At 38.0% G+C, this 14,772-nt stretch overlaps 1 protein-coding gene across 7 annotated transcripts in view; it reads right to left on the bottom strand.

The window, feature by feature from the left end:
• MAGI1 (membrane associated guanylate kinase, WW and PDZ domain containing 1) overlaps positions 1-14,772 on the bottom strand; it is a 671,948-nt gene that overhangs the window by 70,708 nt on the left and 586,468 nt on the right. For all 7 annotated transcript variants that reach the window (XM_090283881.1, XM_090283876.1, XM_090283877.1 and 4 more), the window contains 2 exons: positions 10,613-10,795; positions 9,455-10,075 (listed from right to left, as the gene is read on the bottom strand). In XM_090283881.1, the coding sequence (XP_090140007.1) occupies positions 9,455-10,075; positions 10,613-10,795 (804 nt within the window). The remainder of the gene's footprint in view (positions 1-9,454; positions 10,076-10,612; positions 10,796-14,772) is intronic.

Genomic DNA, 14,772 nt, shown 5'->3' with positions numbered 1-14,772 from the left:
TACCACCAAATGAGTATTACAAGAATTATTAAAGGGCCAGCTTTAAGAATAATAATAAAAAAAAAGAAGACAACAGTTAAAAGAATAAAATGGTAGTAAATACATACCTATCAATAATCACTTTAACTGTAAGTGGCTTAAACGTTTCAATGAAAAGACACAGGGTAACTGAATAGATAAGAAAACAAAACCCATATATATGCTGTCTACAAGAAATCTACCTCGGAATGAAAGATAGACACAAACTAAAAGTGAAGGGATGGGAAAAGATATTTCATGCAAATAGAAAGGAAAAACAAGGTGGGGTAGCAATACTTATATCAAACAAAATAGATCTCAAAACAAAAGCTATATAATAAACAAAGAAGGAAACTATGTAATAATAAAGGGTCAATCTAACTAAAGTTTATAACCATTGTATATTTATACACCTAGCATAGGAGTAAATAAATATATAAAGCAAAGCTTGATGGGACAGATAACAGTAATACAGGCATAGTAAAGGATTTTAACATCCCATTGACATTAATAGATAGATCTTCCAGACAAAATCAATTCAGAAAACAAGTGGCCTTAAATGACATACTAGATCAGATTGATTTAATTGATATCTTCAGAGCATTTCAGCCCAAAGTAACAAAGTATACATTCTTTTCAAGTATACATGGAACATTTTCTAGGATAGATGGTATGTTAGGACACAAAATGAGTCTCAATAAATTTTGGAAGACTTAAATCATATCAAGCATCTTCTCTGACCATAAGGGTATGAAGCCAGAAATCGATCACAAGAGAAAAAAAACCTTAAAAACACACAAAGATATGAAGGCTAAACAACGTGTTACTAAACAATGAATGGGTTAACAATGAGATCAAAGAAGAAAACAAAGATACTTTGAAACAAATGAAAATGAGAACACAACAACCCAAAGTCTATGGGAGGCAGGCAAAGCAGTTCTGAGAGCAAAATTCATAGCATTACAGGCCTATCTCAAGAAACAAGAAAAAACTCAAACAAATGCTCTAACCTTACACTTAAAAGAACCTGAAAAAGAACAACAAACAAAGCCCAATGTGAGTAGAAGGAATGAAATAAGGATCAGAGCAGAAATTAACAAACTAGAGTCTAAAGAAAAAAATACAAAAGATCAATGAAACCAAGAGCTGGCTCTTCGAAAAGATAAACAAGATTGACAAACCTTTAACCAGACTCTTTAAGCAAAAAAAAAAAAAAAAAAAAGAAAGAAAGAAAAGAGAGACAAACAAAATCAGAAATGAAATAGGAGAAGTAATAACTGCCACCAAAGAAATACAAAGGATTGCAAGAAAATATTATGAACAACTATATGCAAAAAAATTGGATAATCTGGATGAACTGGATATATTTCTAGAAACTTACAATCTTCCAAAACTGAATCAGGAAGAATTAGAGAATCTGAATAGTCAGATTACAACTAGTGAAATTGACTAACAAACAAAAGTCCTGGACCAGATGGCTTCATAGGAGAATTTTACCAAACATTCAAAGAACTAATACCTACCCTTCTCAAACTGTTTCAAAAAATTCAAGAGGAGAGAAGATGCCCAAGCTCATTTTATGAGGCCAGTACTATCCCAATTCCAAAACCAGACAAAGACACTACAAAAAAAAAAAAAATATATATATATATATATATATATATATATATATATATGCCAATGCCAATATCCTTGATGAACAGAGATGCTAAAATCTTCAACAAAATATTAGCAAACCAGAGCCAGCAATACATTAAAAAATCATACACCATGAGCAAGTAGGATTTTTTCCAGGGATGAGAATTTGGTACAATATTCACAAATCAAAAAACGTGATCTACATGAACAAAATGAAGGCTAAAACTCACATGATCATGTCAATAGATGCAGAAAAAAGCATTTGGTAAAAATCCAGCACCTATTTATGATAAAAACTCTCAGCAAAGTGGGAATAGAGGAAACAAACCTCAAAGTAATAAATGCCACATATGACAAACCCACAGTCAACATCATACTCAATGGGCAAACACAACAAGAATTTCCCTTAAGAGCAGGAACAAGACACAGCTGTCCGCTTTCACCTCTCTTATCCAACAGTACTGAAGTTCTAGCCACAGCAAGTGGACAAGAAGAAGAAATAAAAGGCACCCAAATTCAAAAGGAAGAAGTAAAACTGTATTATTATAGATGACATGATAATGTATATAGAGAACCCAAAAGATTGCACCAAAAAACTTATAGAACTGATAAATGAGTTCAGCAAAGTAGCAGGAAACAAAATAAATATCCAAAAATTAGTTGCACTTTTACATACCAATAATGAACTATCAGAAAGAGAAATTAAGAAAACAATCCCATTCACAATTGCTTCAAAAAGAATAAAATATCAAGAAATAAATTTAACCAGGGAGTTAAAAGACCTGTACTTGGAAAATTATAAGAAATTGAAAAAGATACAAATAAATGGAAGTATATACTGAGTTCAAGAACAGGAAGAATTAACATCATTAAAATGTCCATATGAAAAAAAGCAAAGTATAGATTCAGTGAAATTCCTATCAAAATAACAATGGCATATTACACAGAAGTAGAATAATCCAAAAGTTTATATGAAACCACAAAAGATGCTCAAAAGCCACAGCAATCTTGAGAAAAAAGAACAAAGTTGGAGGAATCACACTACCTGATTTCAAACTTACTACAAGGCCATAGTAATTAAAACAGCATGGTACTTGCATAAAAACTAACATATAGATCATTGAACAGAATGAATAGAGAGCCCAGAAATAAACCCACCCCTTTATAGTTAATTAATATTTGACAAAAGAGGCAACATCACACAACAGTGTAAAAACAGTCTATTCAATAATTGGTGTTGGGAAATTGGACGAATTCATGCAATAAGTGAATCTAGAACACCTCCTTACACCATATACAAGAATAAACTCAAAATGGATTAAAAACTTAAATGTTAGACTCAAAGCCATAAAACTCTGAGAAGAAAACATAGGCAGTGAAATCTTAGGACATTTCTCATAGCAGTATTTTTTCCCCCTAATTTATCTCCTCAGGCAATGAAACAAAAGGAAAAATAAGCAAATGTGAGTACATCAAACTTAAAAGTTTCTGTACAGCAAAGGAAACAATCAACAAAACCAAAAGATAACCTTCCCTGCCTGGTGTGGCTCAGTGGATTAAACACCAGCCTGTGAATTGAGGAGTTGCCAGTTCAATTACTGATCTGGACACATGCCTGGGTTGCAGGCTGGGTCCCTGGTTGGGGGCATGCGAGAGGAGGCCAACTGATGTTTCTCTCCCTCTTTTTCTCCCTCCCTTCCTCTCTCTCTGAAAATAAATAAATAAAATATTTACAATAAAGGGAGAAGATGACCCACTGAATGGGAAAACGTATTCACCCATACATCTGATGAGGGGTTAGCATCCACATTTATAAACTCAACACCAAAATAAACCACACAATTCAATTAAAAAATGTGCAAAGGACATGAAAATAGACACTTCTCCAAAGAGGACATACAGTTGGCCAACAGATATATAAAAAGATGCTCAAGATCACTAATCATTAGAGAGATGCAAATTAAAGCCACAATGAGATATCACTTCATACCTGTCAGAAGGGCTGTCTTTAATAAATCAACAAACAACAAATGCTGGCAAGGATGTAAAGAAAAGGGAGCCCTTATGTACTGTTGGTGGGAATGCAGACTGGTGCAGTCACTGTGGAAAGCAATATGGTGATATCTCAAAAAATTAAAAACAGAATTGCCTTATGACCCAGCTATTCTACTTCTGGAAATTTACCTGAAGGGACCAGAAACACTAATTCGAAGACTATATGGACCCCCTATGTTCATTGCAGTGTTATTTACAATAGCCAAGATTTGGAAGCAACCCAAGTGCTCATCAGTAGATGAGTGGATAAAACAGCTATAAGTACATTTAGACAATGGAATACTAACTCAGCCATAAAAAAAAAAAGAAGAAGAAATGTTATCCTTTGTGACAGTATGGATAGACCTAGAGAACATTCATTATACTAAGTAAAATAAGCCAGTCAGAGAAAGACAAATACCATATGATTTCACTCATATGTGGACTCTCATGAACAAAATGAACCAACAAGCAAAACAGACAGATTCACAGAGAGGGAGCAGTGGGACAGCTGGCGGTGATGCTGGGTGGGAGAGGGTAAGGATTGAGCGAATAGGAGAAGAAAAAGGACTCATGGACACAGAAAACAGTGTAGGTATCACCAAAGGTGGAGGAGGTGGACGAGGGTACAGCGGGGATAAATGACAATTGACAGATACTTGACTTAGGGTGGTGAACACACAATACAGTGTACAAATGATGTGTAGAATTGTTCACCCAAAACCTATATAATTTTGTTAACCAGTGTCACCCCAATAAATTCAATTAATAAAAAACTAGAAAGAAAAAATACTAAAATAAAAGTCTCTAGATAGGCCATGTGAATGCAAATACTGTTCAAAAATAAATAACTAAAAAGTATTCTCCTGACTGCACAGCAGAGGGAGAAGGAAGAAGGAGAAGCACGGTAAGGAGGAAGGTGCTGCCCCTTAGAGAACTTAACTGACAGACCAGTAGGCAAGGTCATATCCACAGAGAAGAGCTTTATGAACAAATCAGTGATGGTTCCAGCTGCCAGGGAAATGGATGGACTCCAGCAACTCCAAGCCTGACCCAGGAAACTGTCTGACCCCAGAAATGGACAAATGATATATCAAATTCTGCTTGATTTCCAGGTTGGGAGAGGAGGATGGAAGAGGTGAAAAATACTAAAAACCAAAATTCACCTGATTCTGACAAGAACAAAAAGCAAAAATGAGCTATGAGATTAAATGTTAAAATATAAATGTAGCCATTTATACCACAAAGTAGAAAAAGACTTTTTTAAAAGAGATTTTACTGATTTATTTTTATTTTATTTATCTTTTTTTTTTTTTTTAAGAGAGAGGGGAAAGGAGACAGAGAGGGAGAGAAACATCAATGTGTGGTTGCCTCTCACGCGCCCCCAACTGGGGGCCTGGAGTGCAATCTAGTCACATGCCCTGACGGGGAATCGAACAAGCAACACTTGGTTCGCAGGCCAACGCTCAATCCACTGAGCCAGAGCAGCCAGCGCTGAAAAAGACTTCAGTAAAGCAAAGAAAGCCTCGTCCTCAAGACCTGAAATCCTGAGATTCACAAAAGGTGTGGAGTTAATGAGTTTAGCAATCTAATCTACTTAGTTGGAGTTATGACAGAAGTGGGATTCATGAGAAAGAATCAATGAAGTGGCCATCTGTGTTCTCATTTAGCCAAGCTTCTGCCTTTGCTGCCTCATCAAACCTTCTCAGTTATACCCCACCATACAAGAGAGGTAATTTAAATGTCAGCGCTGATTCAAATAACCAATGTGTGGCAGGAATATTTATATACTATCTAGAAAAATTAATAGTAGTTGCTGCTAGCCTACCAACTGAACATGTTCAAACTTTGTCCCATATGTAAATCAAACACAAGGCATATGGTATATTTTAAAGACTGCTGATGTTACAGTTATCTTAAATTAGTCAGGTATTGGAGTAAACTATGCAGATATTGATTACTGAGGCAATATGTTATGTATCTTTCCATATTAATTTAATGTTATAAAATGCAATGGCATTAACAAAAAGAAGGTCTGAGAAATCAAGAAGAGAAAATGCAAACATTTGAAATCAAGAGGTATGTTTCTATAATCAGTTGTTTGCTAGTTTGGGAATATTCATTTTATGATTCTAGTAACCACATTGTCAGTTAGTAGATTGTTATGAAACTTAATTTTTGGTTCTCTTAAAAGTAAATCTAATAAAGGAAAGAAAACTGAACACATTGACAAAAGAAGGAGCAAATAAGTTAAGAGAGTAGAGTGGCTGAATCAGAGATACCCCGATGATCTAAAGATTGCTGAAAATTTTCCAAGTTGCTGACTACAAAAATCAGCAATGTGAAAATCAGTATTTTTCAGTTAAGTAGGGCAGAGAACTGGATTGCAAACTATAAACTGGAGGTGAACTTTTCAGTCCTATCGTGGGCTGGCACCCTTCCTACCTGTCAAGGACATGGTAAAACTGAAAGGTATATGACAGTATGGAAGTGCTTTGTAAATTGCCAATTTATGTATGAATGCCATATATTATTCTCATCATCCTTATACTCAAGTTACTGTTCAAAAAACAATTATCTATACAGTCAAGTGATCTAGACACAAGAGACTTCTAAGTTGTACGAGTGGAAGCATTTTTAAGAATCACACCTGCTCAATGCCTTTTATAGCTGTTCAAGAAAGATTGAGCATTTTGATTTACAAGACAGCTGCTCCAAATTTTGGGTTTCCTTCTAATTACACCAATCATTTTGATCATAGAATACACAGCTTCACGAGAGCATGAGAACAGACTGCTGTGACAGAAATGAGTGCCACTGTTGCAATGGAACCAAGAGAAAACGAAAGTCTGGTTCCCCATCTCTTTTCAAAGAGTCAGAATATTCCATGCATGAAACAAATCATGTTGGCAAGGATCGAGGGGACAAGCAATTTCAGGCACATTGTGTGAAGTGATCAATCAAGACTAGTCACAAATACCCATTCAGAAAGAAGACAATTCAACACTGTGGAAAATATTTCTCAGTGTGAGGTCCTGGGAGCTCTGGTGGGGCAAGGATGGGGCATGAAGGCAGGGGAAAGAAGGAAGTCTAATGTTTCAAGACTTAGCATACTCCACTTCTCTAAGATCCTCAACCACTTCATTAAATCATGGGTATGCTGAGATATGTTTTGAATACAATATGGAGCTGTTGTTCATGACAAGTATAGGTAATCACATACTTGTTCATTCATTCATTCATTCACTCAATACCTATTTATTCATGAACACCTAGAAGGAGGAGCCAGGTACTATGTTAAATGCTGGGGATATAACTGTCTACATTCAGACATGGGCCCTGGCTTTTTGGATCTTATATTCTAGTGAAAAAGAGAGCAGCAAAAAAAAAAAAAAAAAAAAGGACTTCCGGCCAAGATGGAGGCTTAGACGGACACGCTAGGTCTCCCTCTACAACTAGAGAGGAATACAACTACTTCAAAACAAAGGATAACTAGAAATTCCAGAAAATAAAACTACACGGAAGCCCAACATATGAAGTTATAAACCAGCGGTGCCATTTGGGCAGGTAAGAGTTAAAGAGGGCAGCGCTGTTTGCGGTCGAACCTGGGACAGCGGCGGGGCGGCGAGGAATCCCGGCTGCAGTCAAGCCCCTGGCGGTGCGCGACCCCGGCGCTGGGGAGAGCGGCCGCCGCATCGCCTTGAACAGTGAGGCCCAGGGGGGCGGGAGGACGGATCCCGGTCTCCTAGCTGAATAACTGTGTGAATCCATCTTGGACCCCCGCCCCCAAAGAAAGCACCACAGGGTTGCGAAATAGGTCGCAGACAGGCGCCGGTCGCTGAATTGTGACGCGTACACAGGCACTGCCCCCTACAGCCGGCCCAAGAAAACAATACGTATCTGTCAAAATGAGGCAGACAACTATAGAAATCCCGGTGGCACAGCTCACCAGGCAACAGATAGAGAACCTGACAGATGAACAGATAAGAAACCTCTCAGAGGCTCAGTTCTGGGCCATTGTTATCAGGTGGCTTACAGAATTCACAAAAGAGCAGGAAAAAGATAAGAAAGAAGCGAAAAACATTCATAACGAAAGGAACAAAACCACATACGAGACAGATGGTGAGGAAAAAAAATCCAGAGTTCATTTCAACAAACTGGAATATGGAGAAGGAACAAGCAGTCAACCAATGCAGCGAGAGGAAATGGGAAGCAACAATGAGAGGATCAGAAACCTCTGGGACAGCTATAAAAGGCCCAACATAAGAATCATTGGTTTGCCAGAGAGTGAGGAAGATGAACTAGAACTTGAAAAATTGAGTGAAAATATAATAAAGGAGAACTTCCCAGACTTGGGGAAGGGAATAGACTTGCAGGTCCAGGAAGCAAGGAGAGTTCCCAAGAGACTGGACCCAGGGAGAACCACTCCAAGACACATTATAATCAAAATGTCAAAAATTAAAGATAAAGAGAGAATCTTAAAAGCAGCAAGAGAGAAGAAAAGAATTATGTACAAAGGGGTCCCAATTAGACTATCAGCTGACTTCTCAAGAGAGACCCTACAGGCAAGAAGGGACTGGCAAGAAATATTCAAAGTAATGAAAATCCAAAACCTACAACCACGAATACTCTATCCAGCGAAATTGTCATTCAGAATAGAAGGACAGAGAAAGTGTTTCCAGGACAAAATAAAACTGAAAGAGTTCATTAGATCCAAACCACTGTTATATGAGATGTTAAAGGGACTGGTTTAAAAAACAGAAGCTGGGGAGATGAAACAAAGGCAAACTAAACAGGCAACGAGAGTGGAAAAGGAACTGTGGGTACGGGAAGCATATTGGGGGGAGGTCAACAGGGAGGGGGAGTGGGGAGAGGGAGGGAGATGATATAGGAATTGGGGATCATGGTAGGAGGGAATGGAATAGACGGAGAGAGGTTGGGAGGAACTGTATGCACAACTAATGGACATAATCTAAAAGGGGGGGACAACTGGAGGGAGGGGGGCCACCGGGTGGAGGGGAGCAGAGGGAAGGGAAATTGGCACAAATGTAATATTTTAATCAATAAAACACATTAAATCTGAAAAAAAAAATATATATATGCTCACACACATACATCAATGACTTGTGATAATCATGATAAAGGCTATGAAGAAATGAGGTAATGCAGTAGTGATTACATGGAGGTGTTGGAGGGGCTACTTTAGATAAGTGATAAGTGAAGCTTTCTCTCAGGAGGAGACTTGAATAAGACTGAGCCAGCCAAGGAAGACCTGGGAATAGAGTATTCCAAGCAGAGGAAACAGGAAGTGCAAAGGCCCTGAGACATAAGGGGCCTGGAGTTCAAAAGGCACTTCAGAAAAGAAGCCAGGTGACTAAAGCACAGTGAGTAGGGGAGAAAAGGGTGGGAAGAATGGTCAGGAGCTACATTTTGCACATATGACGTGCAGGCTAGGTTCAGGAGAATCAAAGGATAAAGGTTTTTAAATCTTAATGCTCATTAAAAGACACAATATGATTTATATTTAAGAGTATCACTCTAGCTGCTCATGTGTAAATAATGTATAAACACAATCTTTATTCTAAAGATGCTAGCATTAGAATCAGAAAATACTCTGAATGCATTGCTAAACATTTAAGTAAAAAAAATCTTAGAAAGGTAGACATTTAAAAAGCCCTAAATAGCCAACTGAAGACCAGTTCATTAGACAATGGGTTATGGGTTAAAAAAAAAAAAAATCAAAGAACAAAATAAACCTACATACCTCCTCGTTGCACCAACAATGTGACCTCACTTCCCTTTGGACATTCGATTAGCATATCCACGACCTGGTTGTGAGTCAGAGCTTGCACATTCTTCTTATTCACTTCTACTATAAGATCCCCTTCTTTCAGACCTCGGCACCTTGGACTATCAACAATCTGTTTCACTCTTTGACCGCCCCCACCAGGACTGTCTGCGATAGTAAAACCAAAGCCCATTGGCCCTTTGACTATATGAACAGTTATGAGTTCCGGCTGAGTGGCTATGGAGGAAGCCAAAGAGACAGTGTCATTGGGGTAACCATGGGAACCATTTGAAGCCACATCGGCTGGGCTGCTTGGTCTGGCATCCTTCATGCCATTGACTTTGCCTGTTTTACTGCTGTGACTGGCGGGTGAATCATAGTTCTCTTGCCCATTCACAATAATTGGTTCTTTGTCCAAAATGGCCACCGAGGTCACTAAACTTGTATTGGGATCATCTGGGTCAAAAGGCAGTGGATAACCTCGGCAGAGTTCAAGGTCCACGCTGGCACCGATGGGAATGGACTGGAAGATTTTCACAACTTGGGCATGTGTGTGTCCCAAAACACAAGTGTCATTCACACTGACAATTACATCTCCTGCAAAAGGTAAGAGTTTGGAGGTTAAAAAAATACACATAAAATTTATATCAATATTATAATATAAGCACCTACCTATAATAAACTGAACTGAAACTGGATTTGGGGATGGTATAGTAGGACACAAAGAGACTAATTCTATTACTTATTTTAATGGCTAATAAGGTATTCTTTTAGCATCTAGTGTCTTTCCTGCCAGTGAGAATATATGATCATTGAAAGAATGTTGGAGCTTTCTTTAAAAAAAAATTCCCACTGTAGATATCCAAGTTCAGAAATCACTTATTCAAACAGATCTACAATTTTTGCAAATCACTGCTTTACTCAATAGCACCCTAAGAGCTCCCTGAAGTTGAAATGGCTCCTAAGGTTTTCCTCTATACCAGGGAATGCATTTACATAGTGAAGGAACCTTGCTCATAGTAAAGTTTTTAGATTTATAAACTCATGAAATCAGGATGCTGTTTGGTCCTGTTTGGGTGCTAGATAGAAGTCTAACCACACAAGAAATGGTACTCGGCCATGTGGTGTCTCTACCTGTTTCCATCTTGCCGTCCAATGCAGCGGGACCATCTAGGACCAAGCTCTTGATCTGCAAAAACTCATCAGGTTCATCCCCTCCAACAACTGTGAAGCCAAAGCCACGGCTGCTTTTCCGCAGCTTTGTGTGAATGAACTTGCCTTTCAGCTCTGAAGGGTTTCGTGTAAAAAAGGGTTTGCCTAGATTAAAACAAGAAAAGTATAAGGATTGTCATGATTAGTGAAAAGGTGAACAAAATATGAGATGATACAACTTATAGATAATTCTCCAAGCTCCTGTGCTGGGGGTATTTGGGTACATAGTGTCTAAGAAAGTCCTCTCTCGATTTTAGTGATTGGGGTGATCCTAGGCCCCTTTGTTTAAGGAGGGGCACATGGAACAGGTAGCATAGTAGCATGAAGTTCTAGAAGGAAATATAAGAGAAGGATCCAATCGGTGTCTATCACCTGACACACACCCACGGTTTCAGTTCATGTGGTGTGGCAGCAATGGAGCAGTCACAGGGCCCTTCACAGAAAAAGGAATGGGCCTTTGTCTTGTGTCTTTTGTGTTGTTACAGTTTATATTTTGCAATACAGCTTCTAATGTATTGCTTTGATGTTGGCTCCCACTTGTAAAACCAGATCAGCAAAATCTTTAGCTTTTAATCAAATAGAATATTCATTCTGAAAAAATGTAGATAATATTAAGGAACACATCATGGTCACAAAGGATAATTTGCTAAAAATGCATGATCACTACTTTCAAAATGAAAAGTTATAATTTTACTTTGATTTAAATTCTAAATTCAGCTGATCTTTCCCATTAATTTGCAACTTTTAACTATTTGTTAAATAGTCTAGACATGTTCACTGCTAAGATTTATTGTTTGAAAAACAGTTTAGGGGCGGGGCTATAGCTCAGCGATATAGCACATGCCTTGCCATATATGAGGCCCTGAGTTCAATCCCTTGCAACAAAATATAAATTAATTAATTTAAAAAACAGTTTAGAACAAGTGGCTTGGAATATTTTAAAAGACAAAACAAAATACAAAACGTAAACTAAATGAAATATTTACTAACAAGAGTTATATTGTTCTAAATTCATTTATTTAAAATAAATTAATAGATACATAGCTAAATAATTCCCAAACATACTACCTAAGGTTTTATTGAATTTTCTTGGTAACATTCATAAATAACATTTTGTACAGAAGCCAAAAGTTTTGTGTTTCATTAGTTGGGCATTTCATTGTAATTTAAAAACTTATTGGAATTTCTCTGGTTATCCCAAATGCTCAGACTCTTTCAGTTCTCCTAATTATACTTCCTGTCTCCTGTCCTTGCCACAGCTTCCTTATGTGCCCTATTTCTTTCCTATCAAAAGTGTTATTAAAAAACAAGAGAGGAAAACGTCTCCGTAACCCCTGCTCTAGAGCCTGGCACCGAGGAAAGAAAGTTATTAAGTTATTTTTAGTTAGCTAGATCTAAAAGACCTTTTTTAAAAAGTCTCTGGGAACACATACATTTCTAATTTCATATTTCAAAAGTTTTTGGATCTGAAAAAGGCTCTTTATATTGCCTAGAGTCACAAGTCTGCTCATCAGGCTCCTCCTCTCTAGGGCAGTCCCAAGGCTGGTAGAAGTTTGACAGGCCATAGCCCCATCAGCATGGCTAAAGCAAGTAAAGACACAGCAGGTTTCTCATGCAAGATTGTCTGCCAAGGCACTGGCAGATGATGTCAACTGCAACCAGGCCCTGTGGGGAGACAGCTGCCATGGCAATCATCCACTGAGTACAAGTGAGATGACTCTTGGATTTTGCTTTGGGGTGTGTGTGAAGAGGCTCTAGGGAGTTTGAGGGCTTAAAGGAAACACTGCGGAGACACCACTGGCCACCCCCTTCTCAGTGAGGCTTGATGAGAAATTGCAGCACCTCCTCCAACATCTCCTATCCCCTTTCCTGCTTCATTTTTGTCCTTAGCATTTATCACTGCCCAACACAGTCTACCTTTCACTTACTGGTTTCGTGCTTTGGCTCAGTGTCCCTGCCCCATGTGTGGGACAGCACGTGTGCACATACACAACCACTAGACATAAGCTCCGTGTGGATCTCTGCTTGTTCATCCAGTATGTGGAATACTGCCCCTTTCAATTTACATGCTCCAAAAACATGTGCTGAATGAAATGAATGAGCAACAGCACAAAGAAAGGAGATTTAACATGTCTTTGAGAAGGCTGGAGGAGGTGGGTGGATGTTTAAGCTTTTCACTCTTATTATAGGCGAAGTTAGAAAGGTAAAAATGAATTTTTAAAAGCCATTAGCTTATTTTGAGCTTAGTATGTTTTCAACTTATTACAGACATGAACAGAGCTTTGAAATTATACTACTGACCTCCTTTTCAAGGCTTAACTAGGGAGGGAAGATCAGAGGATTTCACATTTATGCACATTTCATTGTGTTTTATGTATGGGAGGGTCATCAGTTAATGAAGCTTGGGAAAAGCAATGCCTTTCTACCCACAAGCAGTGAATTTGGAGCTCTCTCTGCTGCAGCCCTGTGGTACATGTCATTTTCCAGGAGATCCCAGTCTGCTGGTTAGTTGCCAGTTTTAATATCTGGTTATGAAAGAGAATCACTTGTGTAGCTTTTTATTAAATGTACTCATTGTTAGAGTCTGCCAGACTCAGTGAATCAGAATCCTCGCATCTTGGCCCCCAAATCTGCTTTGAACAACTCTTAGGTGCCTGCTTCCCTGTCAGGTTGGTACCATTCTTGGCACCACTGTGTAAAGGCCCTGGATACTGCTGTCCAGCACACCTTCTGTGACGAAGCTAACTTTTAGAAGACCAGGCTTAGAATGGAAACGCACAGCAGAAGGGCTGGAAGAATCTGCGTGGTTCCCAGGGAGAGTGCAGTGAGCCTCTCCGAAATCCTAAACCAAGTGGGAACAAAGAGAGTCAAAGAAAAAACGAAAAAAGAAAAAAGGCCTAGAAAAAAAGAAGGAATTAAGATGAAGCTTCTAACACAGAGAAGTAGCTTTGGACACTTACCTCAGTTGGTGCACTAAGTTTTTGGCACCCGGATCTGAACTTTTAAAGCTTTAATTTATTTAACCTCTAAGATAATTCTTTAAGGAAGCTGGGCTGCCTATCATGTATGTATGCATGTATGCAGGTCTATATGTATGTCTGTATGTATGTGTATACGCCTATATTCTTTTGCTCCACAATAAATTGATATCAAAGGAACCCTGCCTGGTTTGCAGTATCCTACAGTGAAAAAAAACAGTCTCCTGCCCTGTGGGATTTAAAATCTAAAGAAGAAACTATTGTCATATAGCTGAACATAAACACTAATTATAAACTGATAAATTCTATAAATGAGAAAAATAAAATGGAAAGACTGAATATAACAGAACAATCTGAGTAGGAGTTAGCAAAGCAAACACTGGCAGGAAAAGAGAGCTACAGAAGGAATAGCACAGGCAAAGGCTCTGACATGGTCCGAGTTTCACTGGTTGAAGGAACTAATATGAGGTTTAAGGAACTGAAAAGATAGTGTAGCTAACTTACCAGGAGAAGGGGAAGTAAGACAACATGAGGCTGCTGAAGAAGTATGATATTTAAAAAAATATGAAGAAAGCCACAATCATGTTGATATTAATTAATGTTATTATCTACTGTTATATCTTTATTAAAACCATTGTCACCATAAAAAGTACATCCAAGCCAGCAGGAATTATTTTACATAAATTGATATTAATACTAATCTCATGACAATATCAGTTAGCAGGGACACAATTTCTTTCTTATGGAAATTATAACGGAGGAGTCAAAATTAGAGAAAATAATTATTCTATTTGTATCTCCTTAAAAATGAAGAGAACAAATTTTATAGCCTTTTTAACAGTTCTGTACCACAGATATTCCCCAACTCTATCATATAAGATGCTTGTTCTATTTTTCTTATTTAAAAGATAAAGACTAAACAAACAAACAAACGTGAAAACCTTTTCAATCACTGAAGAGTAATGAGGCCTGAAAGTAGCAAGATTCAGGAGCGTTCAATTTTCAAAAATAAACCTCTCTAGGGGCTCAAACTTTTTGTGAATTCAAATAAGTGAGACCCAATGAAATGTTGTAAAACATGCATAAATGCCAAAACTGCAACAA

Source organism: Furipterus horrens, unplaced genomic scaffold, assembly GCF_987537825.1.
Source record: "Furipterus horrens unplaced genomic scaffold, mFurHor1.1.pri manual_scaffold_7, whole genome shotgun sequence".
In the NCBI taxonomy this organism is placed as follows: Eukaryota; Metazoa; Chordata; class Mammalia; order Chiroptera; family Furipteridae; genus Furipterus; species Furipterus horrens.
This window is presented reverse-complemented; position numbering and strand designations above follow the sequence as displayed.